Genomic DNA, 19,588 nt, shown 5'->3' on the forward strand with positions numbered 1-19,588 from the left:
CCGGGGCTGAAGGCCTTTTGAGTTCAGGCCTGATAGAGAACCAGAGCGAGAGCAGGAGATGGCATTCTGTCACCTTCTGAGATACAAATTAGGCCCCTTGCCACTAATACAGAGATGTACAAGTATAAATAGACAAAAAGAGAGGCAGGTTTGGAAATCCTGGAAATCTCGAATGAGGACAATCAAACACCACACCACAGCAAAACTTTGACTACAGGCCTAGTTTTTGAAATTAAATGAGACGGCGAGACTCTATTCTAGTTCACAGTCCTGTTTTCAGATTGGTCCACATGGGTGACTAATTGAAGTCATGCTGACTATACTGAGGAAGAAAAGATGGGGATATGGTGGAGGCTGAATCCAGAGAAGAAATGTCTGTGAATGAGGCCAAAGAAGCCATTTTTGGAACTATGAAATTAAAAATTATACATTCTGGTGTTTATGATTGTATTTTAAACAATATATTTAATTTAAAAATTGTTTAAGCACTCTTCACAAGAAGAGTACAAAATAGGGCCCTATGATTTCCATGATGCGGAAAACGTGGATGGAATCACAGAATTCAATCATAAAAATGGAATTTACTGTATAATGCGGAATGTCATGGAATTTTGGTTGAATAAAGCAAAAGCAGGTCACTACACTTAAATCAAAATGCGATATGGACTAGTGTCTGTGAATATTAAGCTGCAAAAATACTATTTAAGTATGAATCCTGCATGTTCTGCGTGTCTCTGTGTGAATGAATGGCACAAACATGCAGTTTAGTTTACTACACACATACTGAAGCACACAAATAGCTCACGGTCTTTTCAGCCTCTGCTGCCTCAAAATATGAGTACATGAGCACAAACAATCTCTAGAACTGCTCTAAGAGTCACTTCATGAGCATTACACTGTTTCTTTTAATACTGTCGTCATATCATATACAAATACATGTACAAATGTCTTCACAGCAACCTGTCAAAATAAAAGCTTGGTTTAACTCGAATAAACGGTGACAGAAATATATTAATGTAATGACAGTACTACTATACTAATAATACAATTATTAAAACAGGAATATTAAAGGTTATAAAAATAATAAAGGTTAAATTAAAAATTATGAGACTTAATTATTTTATATGACAATATAATCCTGTTATCTAAATTTGAACTTAAACTTTTACAACTTGCTTTTGGTAACTGAAATAAAGCTGAAATAAAAATATTAGATTAACTTAATGTAAAACTGTTGAAAAAAGTTGAAACACTAAAATTACTAAAACTATAATAGCATTATAAATAATGCTGAAATAACACTGATATAAATTCTGATTTGTGTTTTTATATAGAATTTCTAGCTATAAACAATGGATGATAGCTATTTATTTACTAGCTATTTATGTTTAAATGTTGGAAAATCGTTTATATAGCCTAGTTCTCACTTTCAAACAACGTGGGATTTGGGACTTACGAAAAATATTTAGCCGACATCAGCATCATCTCAGCTGGGTTTTGATGTTTCAACACCATTTCTGAGAGTTTAGGAGGAAGCAATTTTACAAAACCATTTACGCCCTATATTTCAACAAACTATATTAGACTTCCCCATGACAAAGTCAACCCTTAAGCCTATCAAGTGCATATTTAACTATTCTTGGAAGTTGTTCAACTTCCACGTAACAGGGTGTTTAAAGTAAAGGCAAGTATAGCAATTCTGTTTCTCACTGCAAGTTTCAACACACTACTCAACTTCCTTCCAGTACATCACACCTGTAATTTCCCAGGTTAATCATTAAAGCTCGCTGACAAGCATAGACCTAATCTTAGCTTTGTTTGTCTTGGCAGTGTATGAGGAGTAATGGAGGTTTTTATGAGCTTAAATATCAACAAAGGGATTCCCATCAGGTATCATCTCCCCTATCTGACAAATTAACAATGTGGATTAAGGTTCACCGAAAAGCAAATGTCTCATATCTACTGTTTGCAAGATAAAACACAACTCCACCCCAATGATCAAAAGCCTTTCCTATTAACACATTATAAATAACATGAGTACTGATTCCTTTGCATTAAACAGATGGTGCCGTAACACTACTGACTAATGTCAGGTGACTGCTTAGTCAGTCTAAAAACAAAGCTATGTGTCTCTGTTCTGTTCAATGAAACATAAAAGAAACCAGTCGACTAAACTTTAGGCCTGACGCTAAAGACTTCGGTTTGCAGAGGTGTACAGCAATTGGATTTAATACACACTGGGCTGTTCATTTTGTCGTTTCAGGCTGTCCTGGGTCTTAGACATATGTGACCCTGGACCACAAAACCAGTCATAAGGGTCAATTTTTCAAAATTGAGATTTATACATCATTAGAAAGCTGAATATATAAGCTTTCCACTGATGTATGGTTTGTTAGGATAGAACAATATTTGGCCGAGAGACAACTATTTCAAAATGTGGGATCAGAGGGTGCAAAAAAAAAAAAAAAAAAAAAAAAAAAAAAAACTCAAAATATTGAGAAAATCGCCTTTAAAGTTGTCCAAATTAAGTTCTTAGCAATGGATATTACTAATAAAAAATTAAGTTTTGATATATTTTCAGTTGGATTTTTACAAAATATCTTCATGGAACATGATCTTTACTTAATTTCCTACTGATTTTTGGCATAAAAGAAAAATCAATAATTTTGACCCATACAATGTATTTTTGGCTATTGCTACAAATATACCCCAGCGGCTTAAGACTGGTTTTGTGGTCCAGGCTCACATATGTAAAAGCAGTGGTCGAATCGAAACTACAGTGTTGCGCCATCAATGTTTAAAAAAAGCAAAAACAAACAACATATGCAAACAAAGAAAATCTCATTCAAATAGCATTCAACGATTGACGTAAGAGCTAAGTTTAGCTACAGTTAGGTTTGTTGTGAGATCCACCAATACATTTCCATAATAATAATAATAATAATAATAATAATGCTGACAAAAAAAAAGAAAAAAAAAAAGACCTGAGTTGGAAGTCAATGACATGTCAAACATTACAAAGATTTTTAAATATTTACATTTGGGCATTTCATGCATCTTCATCTCACTTAGAAATGGCCACGTGAATAGCTGTAAAACAGATACATATATCTATAATTCCCACACAATATGAAATTTAACTGAGTTCACTTTATTGATGACGTGAATGCTGGACAGCAACATTTTGCAGAACTTGACGCAGGCAGCTCATCAAGTTCTGCAAAATTACATCAATCAATACCAAAGGCAACAGTTATGTACCTCATTTTCTTTTGGAGTTCCTGAACTTGTGTATGCAATTTGATGCATTTACAATTCGCCAAGTCACATATTTTGCATGTGTTTCAAACCACTTCCTGAATTGCAATGCCATCCATCACAACTTGAAAGCAACTTGGAGAACATTTACATTTGGTCTTTGCATCAAATCATCTGACCTGTAAAATCACATGATCTTATCTTGATCTTTATCTTGATACATTAAAGATCTCATTAACCAGTCAAAAAGTATATGAAATAATTTTGAGGACATATAAAACTGCCTATATTCTGTAATATGAGAAGCTAACACTGACATTGAGATTTTTCACTAAACATTTAACTACAACTAAAATTATTCACTATTTGGAGTCAGTATGATTTTTTTATTCAGCAAAGATGCATTAAATTGATCAAAAGAGACAGTAAAGACTATCAAATACTACCAGTCCATTAAAAAAAAAAAAAAAATACAGCAAAAACAGTATTATTAAATATTTCTATTATTCAAAATAACTGTTTTCTATTCAAATATATTTTAAAATGTAATTTATTCCTAAGATCAAAGCTGAATTTTCAGCATCATTACTCCAGTCTTCAGTGTCACATGATCCTTCAGAAAGGATTGTAATATTGTGATTTGCGGTTCAAAAAACATGTTTTAATAATAATAATAATAATAATAATAATAATAATAATAATATCAATATTTAAAATGGTTGAGTACATTTTTTAGATTCTTTGATGAATATAAAGATCAGCATTTATCTGTAATAAAAAAAAAAACTTTCGTAACATTATAAACTAAAGAATAAAAAATATAAAAAATATTTTTTTATTTCAAATAAATCCTGTTCTTCTGAACTTTCTATTCATCAAATGAAACCTGAAAAAAATTATACTCAGCTGTTTTCAATATAATAACTGTTTTGAGCAGCAAATCAGAATATTAGAAAGAAAATTAAGTTTTGCTATCCCAAAATACAATTTAAAATGTGTTAAAATAGAAAACAGTAATTTTACATTGTAATAAAAGTACATAATATTACTGTTTTACTTTATTTTGACCAAATAATGCAGTGGTGACATAAAACACCCAGTATCACCAACTACAACTAAAACATGCCATTACAGAATGTCTCTAATTATGTTGGTTTCTTCAAAAACGTACTAGACATCATCACAATATATCCATGACTTTATATGGTTATGGCAAAACGCAGTGGCACGTTTGTAGTACGACTCATCATTTAACCTCGTCTACAGGTTTGTGAATCACATCTCTCCTGTCATCTTTCACAACACACACACTTACGTCACAAAGGCTTGAGAAACATCCACTTCTGCTTCCAGATGTGAGGAAAAGTACTTCGCAGTGTGCTATTTACCGTAACTTATTGCATTCGTGTGAAAAATTCGAGACTTGACCATCAGCGTCAGTGCACTGATAAAAACAAACAACACTAATAAAGACTTAAGTGCGTAATGTATGACGACTACGCTCGTAAATGCGGTGAATAACAACTTCAACTTTACTTACAGCTGGTTGATCTGGTTTTGAGAAGCGATCGCGTTGTCGGAGAAGTACGGCATGATTTTTGCCCCGCAGCAGGAGCAGAATCCCCGGGCAGAGGAGCTCTCCGTGATCGCCACACTCTCCAGGGTCATGACGGAGGACCAGAGAGCAGGATATCCTCAGACAGACTCTTCAACAGCCATCATTCTCCCTCAAGAAATAAAAGCTAACCAAATAAATAAACCGGGTGATAAACGCTTTGTCCGTTCTGCTAAAATAGTCTTAAAATGACCCGTCCATAAGGCCTTAAAGGGACACCAACGTGGCCTTAAAATAGCGTAACGTTTAATAAAACAAACAAAACTCAAAAAGTTAACTGTTACTTTTAAACCCGGCTTCTAAATAGGCATAAAACAACAAATGAGAACGTATAACGCTACAAAACAAAATCTACATGTGTATTAGCTTTGGCATGAGCCGGCGAACCGCTTCACTCTCACACACTCTGTATGTAGGAACTGCGGTGCGGCGCACTAATGCTTGAACAGAGGGAAGGAGGAGCTGCTGACATGTGCTTCAGGAGGAGTCCACTGTAGGACTCCACAGACGGCCAACACTTTAGACACCGGCGCAACGACACCGGGAATACGACCTCAGCTGCGAAATCACGAGCCTGGAGTGTACTTCAGTGCATCCTTCAGATCAGACAGTTGTTTTCCCATGGGCAGTCAAGCAGCTCTATGAATAGCTGAGGTTTAAAAAGAACGTCGGAACAGGGGGAAATAAATAAATTTAGCAAGCCAGGTTTAAACAGCCAAGGAGTTTGTGGAAGCAGTGTTGTCAAGTCCGCTTTATTTTTTTGGGCTACTCATTAGCCGCTGCAAAGTCTGTGCTTTTTCCATGAAATTGGGCTACTTTAACACTGTTGCTGCAGGTTGTTTTTTTTTTATCTCGTGTGTTGAAGGAACCCTAAAAATGTGAAATGTTTATTCCCTGGAATGGAATTTTTTTTAATCAGGGGAACCTTTGCCAAAAACATGTATTTTACACCGCGATTTTTGAAGGGGGCTCCCCCTCAGCATGCGACTGGGCTAGTTTTGAGCAGCAATTGGGCAGGTTTTGTTGTAAAAACCTGGCAACCCTGCTCAGAAGTAAGCCTATGGGCGAGACTTTCAGTTCATTAGCCGCTGCGAAGTTCGCAGTTTTCCTGTGGAATTGGGCTACTTTAACACTGTTGCGTTTTTTTTCATGCGTGTTGAAGCGACCACAAAAATGTAATATTTTTTTCCCTGGACCGCAAATTTTATCAGGGGAACCTCGCCAAAAAATGTCTACCCCACGGAGCACAATTTTTAACGGAGGACCCCATTCAAAATGCGATTTGGCTAGTTTTTAGCTAGTTTTGAGTAGCAATTGGGCGGGTTTTGTTGTAAAAACCTGGCAACCCTGCACGGAAGTAAGCCTATAGGCGAGACTTTCAGTTCATTAGCTGCTGAGAAGTTCGCAGTTTTCCTGTGGAATTGGGCTACTTTAACACTGTTGCGGTTTTTTTTTTCATGTCTGCGGGTTGAAGTGACCACAAAAATGTAATATTTTTTCCCTGGAATGCAAATTTTATCAGGGGAACCTCGCCAAAAATGTCTACCCCGCGGAGCACAATTTTTAACGGAGGACCCCATTCAAAATGCGATTTGGCTAGTTTTTAGCTAGTTTTGAGTAGCAATTGGGCAAGTTTTGTTGTAAAAACCTGGCAACCCTGCACGGAAGTAAGCCTATGGGCGAGACTTCTGGTTCATTAGTCGCTGCGAAGTCCACAGTTTTCCTGCGGAAAACACTGTTGCCACGGGTTGGCTTTCATGTCAGCAGGTTGAAATGACCCCAGAAATGTGAATTTTATCCCCTGGAATGCAAAGAAACCCTGCCAAAAAATGTGTATTTTACCCCGCAGAACACGATTTTTAATGATGGACTCCCACAAAACACAATTGGGCTAGTTTTGAGCTAATTTTGAGCAGCAGTTGGGCAGGTTTTGTTGTGAAAACTTGGCAACCATGCGTGGAAATAAGCCTATGGGTAAGACTTCCTGTTCATTAGCCGCTATAGGGAAATAACAACAACAACAACAAAAAAATGTGCATTCAACTGTAAAACTGTTTGCACTACAAACCAGTGTGTTCATAATTTGCAACATGAAGCAGCAAAATGAGCTGTTTTGTACAGCTAAACAAACAAATGGGAAGCCAGTCCCACCAAAATTTAATACAAATGGCCACGCCCACTCTTACGGAATAATAAGGCTGATACATAAATCTAAACCATACCATGGTACACAAATACTTATAATTTACATTAAAACATTTAGTATATCAATTGGGGTAACTAAAAAAATAGGAATGTTTCTTTACAAGTTTGTGAGATTCAGATGCACTTTTAAGAGCCTCTTGAGAAATGGTGTAATCAAAGGCTTTGGTCAATCGAGGGCTGAGTGATAGACTTCTCAGATAGGAGAGAGACAATATAGCTTCACACAGGTGAAAGTATTCAGTCTCTAGTTTATTTAGGCTATGTCCTGTCTTATATAAGTGAACACACAAAACAATGCCTTTGTTGTCATGCAGAGTGTGAAGAACACATGAATAGCAGGCTTTGAAGTAAAAACGGTATCATAAGGACTCGAACATCAACAAAGACTTTAGGTTTGATTCTGAAGTTACAGCAAAGTTTGTTGGAGGACCACAGACAATCATTTAAAATAACAAAAACAAAGTGAATGACTTGGATTGCCACCAGTCCTGGCAGCAAGGAACCAAATACTTCAAATGCGTCATTATTCATAGTTTAAAAAACACTTCCCGATTGATGAGAAAGGAAAGATAATGCTTTGCAAACCACATATTTGGCCCGTCACAAGATTCGGTCTATTTTTTCTGTGCGTCCTTGTCACAGGCAATGACCTGACCCAGACCTACAGGAAAATCCATCTTGTTTAAAAAGGCCCAACATGACAAACACTGTAAATCTCTCATCTAAATATCCGGGTGAGCTCTTACACGTGACAAATTAGTCATACTGTATTATTTTTTTGAATTAAGGATATTTTTATCATCGTTGGAGACTTAAAGCAAGATGCGCTGTACACACCACTGCAATTCCGATGCAGATGACTCAATAAAAGCCTTAAGTAGACAACTGAACTTCATCAAGACATTTGCGTGATGGCTTAAAAGAGGAACCTGGGTAGTTTGTCTAGTAGTTTGCAGTACAGACAAGATGTCTGGGTTTGATAGATAAACATCACAGAGACCAGACTCGGACAGCAGGGAATCAATATTGCAATACTAGTCAATTGTTCCCTTAAACTCATTAAGACTGTTTGTTTAGAGCTTGTTATTCTACATGTCTATGTGTGTTTTATGTCAACACACTTAAATCTAAATCAAAGACAGATCTGCCACGCATGTGAATGCGTGACGTAGGTTCTCTGATGGCATCACAAGGTGGTTTAAACACACCCATCTCCTTACGTTACAATACATTACATTCCACATTCCACCACATTTGCTCTCCTGAAAGCGCACAACATCTGAAGCCTTATCAGAAAACACCTCTGGCCTGTTAGCACACTCAGGCTTGTGTAAGCTACTTTGTGTTTATATCAGAGTTTTCCATTTGACTTTCTTGGCTGGTAATTTGAGATGTTGCTGTTGTCATGTCATGTTTACAAAATTATAAGTCCCTGTTGTGCAACGGCCGCCGTCTTGCATGCGATGTCCTGGAAAAGGTCACTAATGCTTCCAAGATTATGGATGCTCCCTTGATTACCCCCATTTCACGACCGCAGTGTTCTTAAGAGCCAGCTGTTTCCTATGCTTGGAGCTGGGAATGTGTCTGATACCAATTCCTACTCCATTAAAAAAAATGGTTAGCCACATGGGAAATCCTGTGGGCGGTATGACCAAAATCTTATATTGCGGTATGAGTAATTTTATTATGGTAACGGTAAGTCTTTTTCAACAAAGTAGTTGTTGCTGGAATTTGTTACAGTTTTTACATTTATTAATTTTTTTTTATTACATTTAATCAAATAAAAACCATATAAAAATCATATAATCATTTATATAATCAAAAATAAGAGTTTTCTATTTTATAGATATTTTATAGATTTTATAGATATATATATTTTAAGATACAAATTATTTCTGTAATGCAAAGCTGAATTTTCATCACCCATTACTTAAGTCTTCAGTTTCACACAGTCCTTCGGTCCTTTTTCAATATGCTGATTTATTATCAATGTTGTAATAATTTGTGCTGCTTAATATTTTTTTTTGTAACCTGTGATACTTTTTTCAGGATTCTTTGATGAATAAAAAGTTAAAAAGAACAGTATTTATTCAAAATATATTTATTTTCTAACAATAAAAGTCTTTGCTATAACTTTTTAATAATTTAACACATCCTTGCTGAATAAAAAAATTAATTTCTTTGAACAGTATTGTTACAAAAGTTTTCAATTTTAAATAAATGCTGTTAAATCTTTTATTCATCAAAAAAATTCTAAAAAATATATCACTGATTCCAAAAAAATATTAAGCAGTACAACTGTTTTCAACATTGATAAAAATCAGCATATTAGAATGATTTCTGAAGGATCATTTGACATTGAAGACTGGAGTAATAAAGCTGAAAATTCAGTTTGCATCACAGAAATCAATTACATTTTAAAGTATATTAAAATAGAAAACCCCTCTTTTAAATTGCAACAATATTTTACAACATTACTGTATTTTCCTGCATTTTTATTCAAATAAACACAGCCTTGATGAACAGACACAACCTGGAGGACACAACCTGATGGACACAAACCAAAAGATATGATTATAAATTAATAGTATCTGTGCAAAAACAGTTCAAAGCAGCTGTAAAATATATATGCCATTACATGTACACCTGTGACAAAACCTGCGTAGATAAATTCTACATGCACAAAGTTTTAAGGCTCCTTAGCAAGCGAAAATGACCTTCAGTTCACATTGGACGTGTTATGCATCTCAATGCAACAAAACAAAATTTTAACTATATTTTTAACAAAGCCATCTACACTGGAAGTCACCGTCTGCACTAAATTATACTGCATAAATACAACGTTATAAACAGTAGCACCATAGTTTTACCGGTTGACATATTTATACCTGACCTAGTATGAAACCTAGGTGAAATTACAGAAACTCAGGCATGAATAAACTTGCTTTGCCCAGCCCTGTGAGAAACAGCCATCAAACCGAATTCATCTACACATGCACATATAAATATACATTTGAACGTGGTCCAGAGGAACCTGTTGGGCCACACAGCTGAGCCTTAATTTCTCTGAAATTTCTACTTTATGCTGGATCTATTTTTCTATTCTGTTTCCTGGTGCCTGTATTTCCTGCTTTCTCTCTTTACCACCCCCTTCTCCAGCCTCAAGACTAATTTGAGCTGCTGGAATGAGGCCAGTGCACAAAGCAAATGTATTGCAGGCCAGCTCAGACTGAATAGTCCCATAAAAAAAAAAAAAATACAATAAATGCACTGCAGGCCTGCTATGACTTAATAGTCCCATTAAAAAAAAAAACAATAAATGCAAACATTGATGATGATGGTCCTGCTAATACGTACCACAATCCAAACACACAGATTCTGAAATCTCTTTAGCAGCTACAACTTTTGTTATATATTTTAATACATTTGATTTGTTTTAACCATGTTTTTATTTATCACCCGCATTGGGTTTTACAAGCACCAAGCCCAGTTTAAATTGTTGCCAAGATACAGACCACATTTTGAAATTTACAAGTGATTGTGAGTCATTTTATGACTATGTTTTGAAAACGATATCCATTTTTGAGATAAAACAAGTTGCAGACAAATGTCTTGTGGAGGTACACTACTGTTTAAGAAGGAATTTTGAAGGGTCATGTGACACTAAAGACTGGAGTAATACTGCTTAAAATTAAGTTTTGCCATCACAGGAATAAATTAAAATATCTTAAAATAGAAAACAGTTATTTTAAATTGTAATAATCTCTCACAATATGACTTTTTTTATTTAAATAAATGCCTTGGTAAGCATAAGGAAGCCCGTTTCTGCCACTGCATAAAAAAGTTCACAATTCTGACTTTTTTTTTTTTGGCAGTTGTGAGATATAAATCTGCAATTCTGAGAAATGACATCAGAATTATGTAATATAAACTCACAAATCTGACTTTTTTCAGAACTGCAAGTTTATATGTCACAGTTGTGACTTTTTTCAAAATTTTAAGTTTATGACTTCTCAAAATTGTGAGTTTATATCTCGCAATTGTGACGTTTTTCTCATAATTGCAAGTTTATATCTCGCAATTGTGACGTTTTTCTCATAACTGCAAGTTTATATCTCACAACTATGATGCTTTTCTCAGAATTGCAAGTTTATATCTCACAACTGTGACTGTTTCTCAGAATTGCAAGTTTATATCACGTAATTCTGACTTTTTTTTAAAATTGCGTTTGTATCTCGCAATTATGACGTTTTTCTCAGAATTGTGAGTTTGTCTCGCAATTGACTTTTTTTTTCTCAGAACTGCAAATTTATATCTCGCAATTGTGACTTTTTTTCTCAGAATTGCGTTTGCATCTCACAATTTTGACTTTTTTTCTCAGGACTGCATGTTTGTATCTCGCAATTATGACTTTTTTTCTTAAAACTGCATGTTTGTATCCTGCACTTGTGACTTTTTCCTGAGTTTATACCTCACAATTCTGACTTTATAACATGCAAATGTGAGTTAAGTCAGAATTGATAGAGATGTGAGACTGCATAGATGTGATATGTACTCGCAATTCCGAGAAAATTTTTTTTCTTCCTCAAAATTGGACTTTAGAACTCACAATTGCGATTTTATATCTCACAACTTTAAGAAAAAAGTCAGAATTGTGTAAGAAAAAGTCAAAATTGTGAGTTTATATCATGCAATTTAGAGAAAAAAAAAGTCAGAATTGTGAGATAAATAGTCGCAATAACCTTTTTAAATTTTTTATTCAGTGGCGGAAACGGGCTTCCATGCATTTTATTTAAACATTAACACATTTTAACAGACACCAAACTTCTGAAGGACAACGTACATGACAGCATCAAAAAACATTTGGTTTATGTTGTGTTCCTGAGAGTACTGCAAATCCCTTCTGCACCCCTTGAAATCTTAAGTGTTTGTGCACAGCGAAATATACTTTTAATTCAGGCCAAATGTTACGTAATCCCGGGTCAGGTTGTTGCATTGGGGTGCCAGTGGGAAAAGGCAAATGAAAACACACACTAAGCTCAGAGATATGAGAATACTGCAAGGAAATGACATCATGTTCGTCATAGGATTACCTAACATGCTGTGTAATTGAGGACATGTGTGGCACAGCATTAAAAGTTTTGGGGTGTCTTGTAAGCTCGACCTGAGGGTTCTAATTTTTGTCTTGGATACTACACAAACAAAAGCCTGATGTCATGCAAGACCCTCCCAGACGATTCCAACTCTGGTGGTGGGAAGCCAAACAGCGTTGCATAACCAAGCTTGAATAGTTATCGGTCCACCAGGATTCTTATGATTCAAATTAGACCGGAGTCTGAACCCTGTCCAGACCCTCTAATGAAAGCCCTACGCTGTCAAACATGTGCTGCAGACCTTCACAAGCTCGTACTCTTGCAAATATAGATATAGATATGAAATCTAATGGATACAAACCAAGATATATGATATCTGAGTAAATTCAAACGTAAGCTGATAAATGCACAACTGTGACTAAAAATGTTTTTTTCTCATTTCCTGCACAAATTTTGCGAGGAAATTGAGTTAAATATAACAAAATGTAGAGCTCAGAGAACTAACATTTTATTAGCATCATTAAATTAGCCAAAATATTAAATAAATAAACACGCATGGTGTAGGAAAGTAGTGTTTTTGGATGACGCTGTTTCAGTTCTGCAGAAACCAGAAACCAGATTTTGTCTGGGCCTATGTTTAGGTCCTCATTTGAGGTCCGATTTAGCATAAACCACAGCGGTCATAGCGTGAAAGAATCAGTTTATCCAAAACAAGAGACAGATGCGAAAACAAACAAGTCTGATGTCACTTACATACGTGTGTACTCTAAAATAAACAAATATTGCTGACCTCAGATACAGAAAACTGATATTCATGTAAATAGTGTACTGGATTGCAAAGTCACGTACACGTAGTCACAGGTCACGATCTTCCTGGTTTCAGTAACTAATTTAAAATCTTTGGTTTCCTTCTTAGCCAGAGATATTGATTGTGACATTATCTGAAATCATAGATCGATATCCACTTTTACTTCAGTTTGATTTCTTCACTAGGCCTCTATCTGGCCAAAACAGGTAGACCAAACAATGCAGTTAGTCATTTTTAAGTTGAAACAAACATTGAAGGTGACAGGGTTTGAATATTAAAGTCATGTTCCGCTCATTAGTCATGTACCGATCAGAATACTCCCCCTGGTGGAGATACTGCATATCATAAGCTGGATCAAAATTAAAGGAAATGTTCTCCTTAAATACAATTGAGATACAAATGGATTTTAACATGCTGATGGATGAACACACAAGGTTAGATGCAGGCCTGTGGACGTACCTCCTAGGCTGAGAGCGCCGGTCATCTTCAGCACTGCCTGCGTCCTGCAGAAAGAAACGGAGAAGAGAGAAAAACAAAGATATAATAGTTAGACCTTGAGTACATTCATATAGATTATGGTGGGCCAGCATGAAATTCAATCCACTCAATTTACTGTAACCGTACTTCTGCTGGTATCTGCAACGTAAAGATGATAAACTGGTCTTTTTTTCTATTAAACGTTAGCATTAAACTTCAGTAAACAACAGAAATGATACTAAAAATGTATTCCGCACTGTTGGGGATGTATTGCTAGATTATAATAATGAAAATATTTATAATAACAATTCCTAATCTTAGCAAAAAACTGGCCTTTCTAATATGGCTAATATTCATCAGTATTCATATGCACATCTACTAATTAAGAATTAAATTAAAATGTCTATATACACTAGCATTTAAATTTATTTTGTTTATTTTGTCTCTTATGCTCAGCAAAACTGCATTTATTTACAGAAAAACAGCAATATTGTGAAATAGTATTACAATTTCTAATTGTATACTACCTTTATACATTTAAATAAAATGTAATTAATTCTTGTGATGATAAAGCTAAATTTTGAGTAGTTATTACTTCAGTCTTCAGTGTCACATGATCCTTGAGAAATCATAATATGGTGACCGAAATCTAATTTGCATTTTGGTGCTCAAGAAACATTTATGAGCATTATCAATGATAATAACAGTTGTGCAGCATTTATTTGAATTAGAAATAAAAAATAAGAATAACCCCAAACTTTTTACACTAACAGTCAAAGATTTTTGAACAGTAAGATTTTAAATGTTTTTTTAAATACGTCTCTTCTGCTCACCAAGCCTGCATTTATTTGATTCAAAATACAGCAAAAGCATTAAAACTGTGAAATATTTTTACTATTTAATATATCTGCTTTTTATACATTCTAAAATGTAATTTATTCTTGTGTTTAAAGCTAAATTTTCAGCGTTATTACTCCAGTCTTCAGTGTCACATGATCCTTCAGAAATCATTCTAATATGCTGATTTGCTGTTTAAGAAACATTTATTATTATTACTATTCATATTTAAAACAGTTGAGTACAATTATTTCAGGATTCTTTGATGAATAGAAAGATCCAAAGATCAGCATTTATCTTAAATAAAAAGTTTTTGTAACATCATAGACTATATCATGCAAAAATCTGGAGTTATGATTTTTTTTCATTTCTATTTCAGATAAATACTGCTCTTCCGGAACCTAAAAACCTAAAAAAAAAAAATTCTACTCAGCTGTTTTCAACATAATAATAATAATAATAATGTTTTTTTGAGCAGCAAATCAAAATATTAGAATGATTTCTGAAGGATTGTGTGACTGGAGTAATGATACAAAAAATTCAGCTTTGAAATCACAGGAATAAATTACATTTTGATGTGTATTCAAATAGAAAACAGTTATTTTAAATAGTAAATTTTTTTCAAAATTTTACAGTTTTTGCTGTACTTTGGATCAAATAAATGCAGGCTTGGTGAGCAGAAGAGACTTCTTTAAAAAAATATAAAATCTTACTGTTCAAAAACTTTTGACTGGTAGTATAGAATAACTTTATTGTGAACAAAATCAGCATATGGTAGGTGAGGGTAATCATAAAGATAAGGACACGCACTCCACAAACACCTCATTAACCAACAAAATAAACAAGGATGTTTATTCAAAAACACCTTTTCCATTTGCAGTCTCATTACAGAAGAGTCTTTTGTCTACTTACTAATGACGCGTCAAGTCTGTTTATCGCGCAAGCACATCCCCATTTTACAGTGATTATTATCTTGCAAAACTAAACCCCTCACTCATATTTCACAAGTAGGTGTATGACTACTACAAAGCTTCAGGCCTCCTCTGCTGACAAAGGCCCTGTGTTTAATCCATACTGCCTGTCTCGGTAATCCCAATCCTAGTGTACTTTCTCTCAGGGATCAATGCATGCTGCACATGGACATCATTGCAACCCAGTGCTTCTCAATAACACTGCTCATGGTAAATAAGAGGTAGTAAGGCACCATTCAGATTTTAATCACCATAAATATGCAGAGGCAGCAAACAACAGTGTGAGATGCGCTGCACTGCAATGCCACGAACTCGAGGTGTCTGTGACAAAGTAATACAGAAATGTACACCACTGTAATTCATTTCAATACATTTGAGAAACTGGCTAATTTGCTAACCAAATACCAGCTCCCAGCATGTAAAATTTGCATGCGGATATGCATCACGACCAGCGTCAAGCTTGGCATACTAATAAGGCCAGCTGGGATAGGTTCACTGAGGACTTTGTCTGGAAAACCTTAAGGCATCTCACAAGATGACTCACATGGATGCCTCAATGGGGTCACATGATGGCCAGCTGGTAATGGGGGGGGAAAGAAAGCTAATTTCACTCACATAACCTAATTTTCCTATTTGGTTGTGGCCTTTATGTGGCCTGGTGCTAGCCTAGATATACAATTAAGATTTTAGATCAGCATCTTAAGGTGAATTTGTTAAGGCAGACTGTCTTAATTTTAGAAAAAAAAATTTAAAAAAATTAAACACTTGTTTGAATTAATCACAGTATCTTCAGAACAACATACCATGTTATTTGTAACCGCATGTATACTGTGCATAATATCCACCTTTTTCTTCCCATAAGAGTAGGCGCTGCCATTTGTAAATTGTGTGGGTCTGGCATCCGGTCTCATCCAAGAACAGCTATTTTTAGCTGTACAAAACAGCTCTTTTTGCTGCTTGATATTGCCAGTTGGTGTGTCTTACCATAATTTTAATGTATCTTGATTATGAGCACACTGGTTTGTAGTGCAAACAATTTTACAGTTTACTGCACTTCGGTAATCTACTCGTTATTTCCTTATAGCGGATAATGAACCGGAAGTCTCACCCATAGGCTTACTTCCGCGTTTAGGAAAAATGTGGACAGATTTTTCTTCAACTTATTCAAAATGTGATTTCAAAATAGACATTTAACCCTATAAACCCTATAAAGCCTACTGAGTCATATTGGAGAGATATGGAGTGGAAACTGATATTTACATGCATTTCATGCAAGTAGTTTGCTATACTGTTATAAAGATCTAATTTAGGCTACACACAATCAGAATTTCATCTTACCTTTTGGCTAAATGAATATCAGAAACTGCACCAAATTGCATGTTTTTCCTTAGTTTGACCATCTAAAAAAAGTTTTTTTCTTTACAACTATGCTTTATATTCTCAATTTTCATGTAAGCTTTACATTCTCCCATATCATACTATGTGAGTCATTGCACATGTGCAAAGATCTGATTTATTTTCTGCATTACAGTGTGTATGAGCATACACAAGTATTCACAGCCAGAATTTTTACTATCAAAAGTGAAGACACTTGTGCATAACAGTGCATTACATCACATCCCTGGGAGCTGTCAAAAGGCACAAGCAAAAGATGTGGGAATTCATGGTCAGTCTGTGCAACACAGGCAAACATTACAACTGTAAGACATATGCAAGTTGAACACAAATCTTGTGAAGATGGTGGCAGTGAGTCTGTGAGAAAACCTTAAGGCATTTCAGAGAAATTAGGAAGTGGTATGAAACCACAGGGCTGGGCTACTTGATCAAATCACAACAGTTGTTGACAAAAATATAGAGTCTGCACAACTGGGTCAGGCCAAAGCATTCACAAATTTGTACAAATGTACAACCTTTAATCTAAACTCAGGCACCCAAGTCACACATATCCCAGATACATCTGTTAAGTTATCTATGTATTTTGTGTGCTTTCACCATATTTCAGGTTGAACTAAGAAACTTTCCAACTGACAAAATGTAGCAAACTTATATGTGACACTGTACCACAAAACCAGTCATAAGGGTAAATTTTTGACGAATTGAGATTTAGACATCAGCTGAAAGCTGAATAAATAAGCTTTCCATTGATGTATGGTTATGGATGTGAGGAAAGGACATTATTTGGCTGAGATACACCTATCTGCATATGTGGAATCTGAGGGTGCAAAAAAATTAAAATATTGAGAAAATCGCCTTTAAAGTTGTCCAAATGAAGTTCTTACAATGCATATTACTAATCAATAATTAAGTTTTGATATTTTTACAGTAATAAATTCACAAAATATCTTCGTGGAACATGATCTTTACTTAATATCCCAATGATTTTTAGTATAAAAGAAATATCAATAACTTTGACCCATCCACTGTATTTTTGGCTATTGCTACAAATATACCCCTGCTACTTAAGACTGGTTTTGCGGTCCAGGGTCACATATTTTAAGTGTTTAGTGCTGAATTTATACCGTTTCAAATAGCCACTATATGAAGAAAAAGTATATGTAGCGTACAGTGTATCTGCACAGTAACTAATCTTAAAGGTAATAATAATAATAAACTCAGTCCCATATCTAAATACTCATTTGAGTGTAAAAGGATGGTTTGGGGTACAGAACTGGGGTGCAGGGCTTAAATATCTGAATTTCATGCCATGTGTCTTACTGTCACTGAAAATTGCTCCTTGTGCACCATGAGATGTGACAAAACATGAGGTGGGCTTTACAGAACTAACCCACTTTGCATGCACCATCTAAAAAAAGTTGTTTTTTTCTTTACAATTACGCTTTGTATTCTCAATTTTCATGTAAGCTTTAGATTCTCCCATATCATTATTACTAACAAAAGTGAAGACACTTTTGCATAAAAGCGCATTACACCACATCTCTGGGAGTTGTCAAAAAGGCACAAGCAAAAGATGTGGGAATTCATAGTCAGTCTGTGCAACACAGGCAAACATTACAACTGTAAGACATATGCAAGTTGAACACAAATCTTGTGAAGATGGTGGCAGTGAGTCTGTGAGAAAATCTTAAGGCATTTCAGAGAAATTAGGAAGTGATATGAAACCAAAGGGCTGGGCTACTTGATCAAATCACAACAGTTGTTGACAAAAATATAGAGTCTGCACAACTGGGTCACGCCAAAGCATTTACAAATTTGTACAAATGTACAACCTTTAACCTAAACTCAGGCACCCAAGTCACACACATCCCAGAACCACCTGTGAAGTTATCTATGTATTTTGTGTCCCTTCACCATATTTCAGGTTGAACTAAGAAACTTTCCAATTTTTAAATAATGAGGAATATTAGTCCGAATGTCACTGAATATGTACTGCAGATCAGCAGCTAGCAACTAGCTAACAAAACTCTTACAAAACTACAAAAACGACTGCTTTTCCTATCTAATAACTCGTAAACTCGTATAGAAGTAACGTTTATTGATTTTAAAATAACATTCAAAAATATCAAGCATTAAACTACGAACACTTAAACAGAACATATTATTTCATATGTTAGACTTCATAAAAAGACTGAATTATCCAATTTAATATTGTCAGCTGACAACAATGTAGCAAACTTATATGTGACCCTGTACCACAAAACCAGTCATAAGGGTAAATTTTTGACAAATTGAGATTTAGACATCAGCTAAAAGCTGAATAAATAAGCTTTCCATTGATGTATGGTTATGGATGTGAGGATAGAACATTATTTGGCTGAGATACACCTATCTGCATATCTGGAATCTGAGGGTGCAAAAAAATTTAAATATTGAGAAAATCACCTTTAAAGTTGTCCAAATAAAGTTCTTACAATGCATATTACTAATCAACAATTAAGTTTTGATATATTTACAGTAATAAATTCACAAAATATCTTCATGGAACATGATCTTTACTTAATATCCCAATGATTTTTATCTTAAAAGAAATATCAATAATTTTGACCCATCCACTGTATTTTTGGCTATTGCTACAAATATACCCCTGCCACTTAAGACTGGTTTTGCGGTCCAGGGTCACATATTTTAAGTGTTTAGTGCTGAATTTATACCGTTTCAAATAGCCACTATATGAAGAAAAAGTATATGTAGCGTACAGTGTATCTGCACAGTAACTAATCTTAAAGGTAATAATAATAATAAACTCAGTCCCATATCTAAATACTCATTTGAGTGTAAAAGGATGGTTTGGGGTACAGAACTAGACTGCAGGGCTTAAATATCTGAATTTCATGCCATGTGTCTTACTGTCACTGAAAATTGCTCC

At 34.9% G+C, this 19,588-nt stretch overlaps 1 protein-coding gene across 2 annotated transcripts in view; it reads right to left on the reverse strand.

Moving 5' to 3' along the window:
- ssh2a (slingshot protein phosphatase 2a) overlaps nucleotides 1-19,588 on the reverse strand; it is a 31,877-nt gene that overhangs the window by 11,062 nt on the left and 1,227 nt on the right. Inside the window, exon 2 of one of the 2 annotated variants that reach the window (XM_051129126.1) lies at nucleotides 13,439-13,482. In XM_051129126.1, the coding sequence (XP_050985083.1) occupies nucleotides 13,439-13,482 (44 nt within the window). Of the gene's footprint in view, nucleotides 1-4,798; nucleotides 5,315-13,438; nucleotides 13,483-19,588 lie in introns of those variants that run through there. The other variant, XM_051129125.1, reaches the window with a different exon arrangement.

Source organism: Labeo rohita, chromosome 15, assembly GCF_022985175.1.
Source record: "Labeo rohita strain BAU-BD-2019 chromosome 15, IGBB_LRoh.1.0, whole genome shotgun sequence".
NCBI lineage: Eukaryota > Metazoa > Chordata > Actinopteri > Cypriniformes > Cyprinidae > Labeo > Labeo rohita.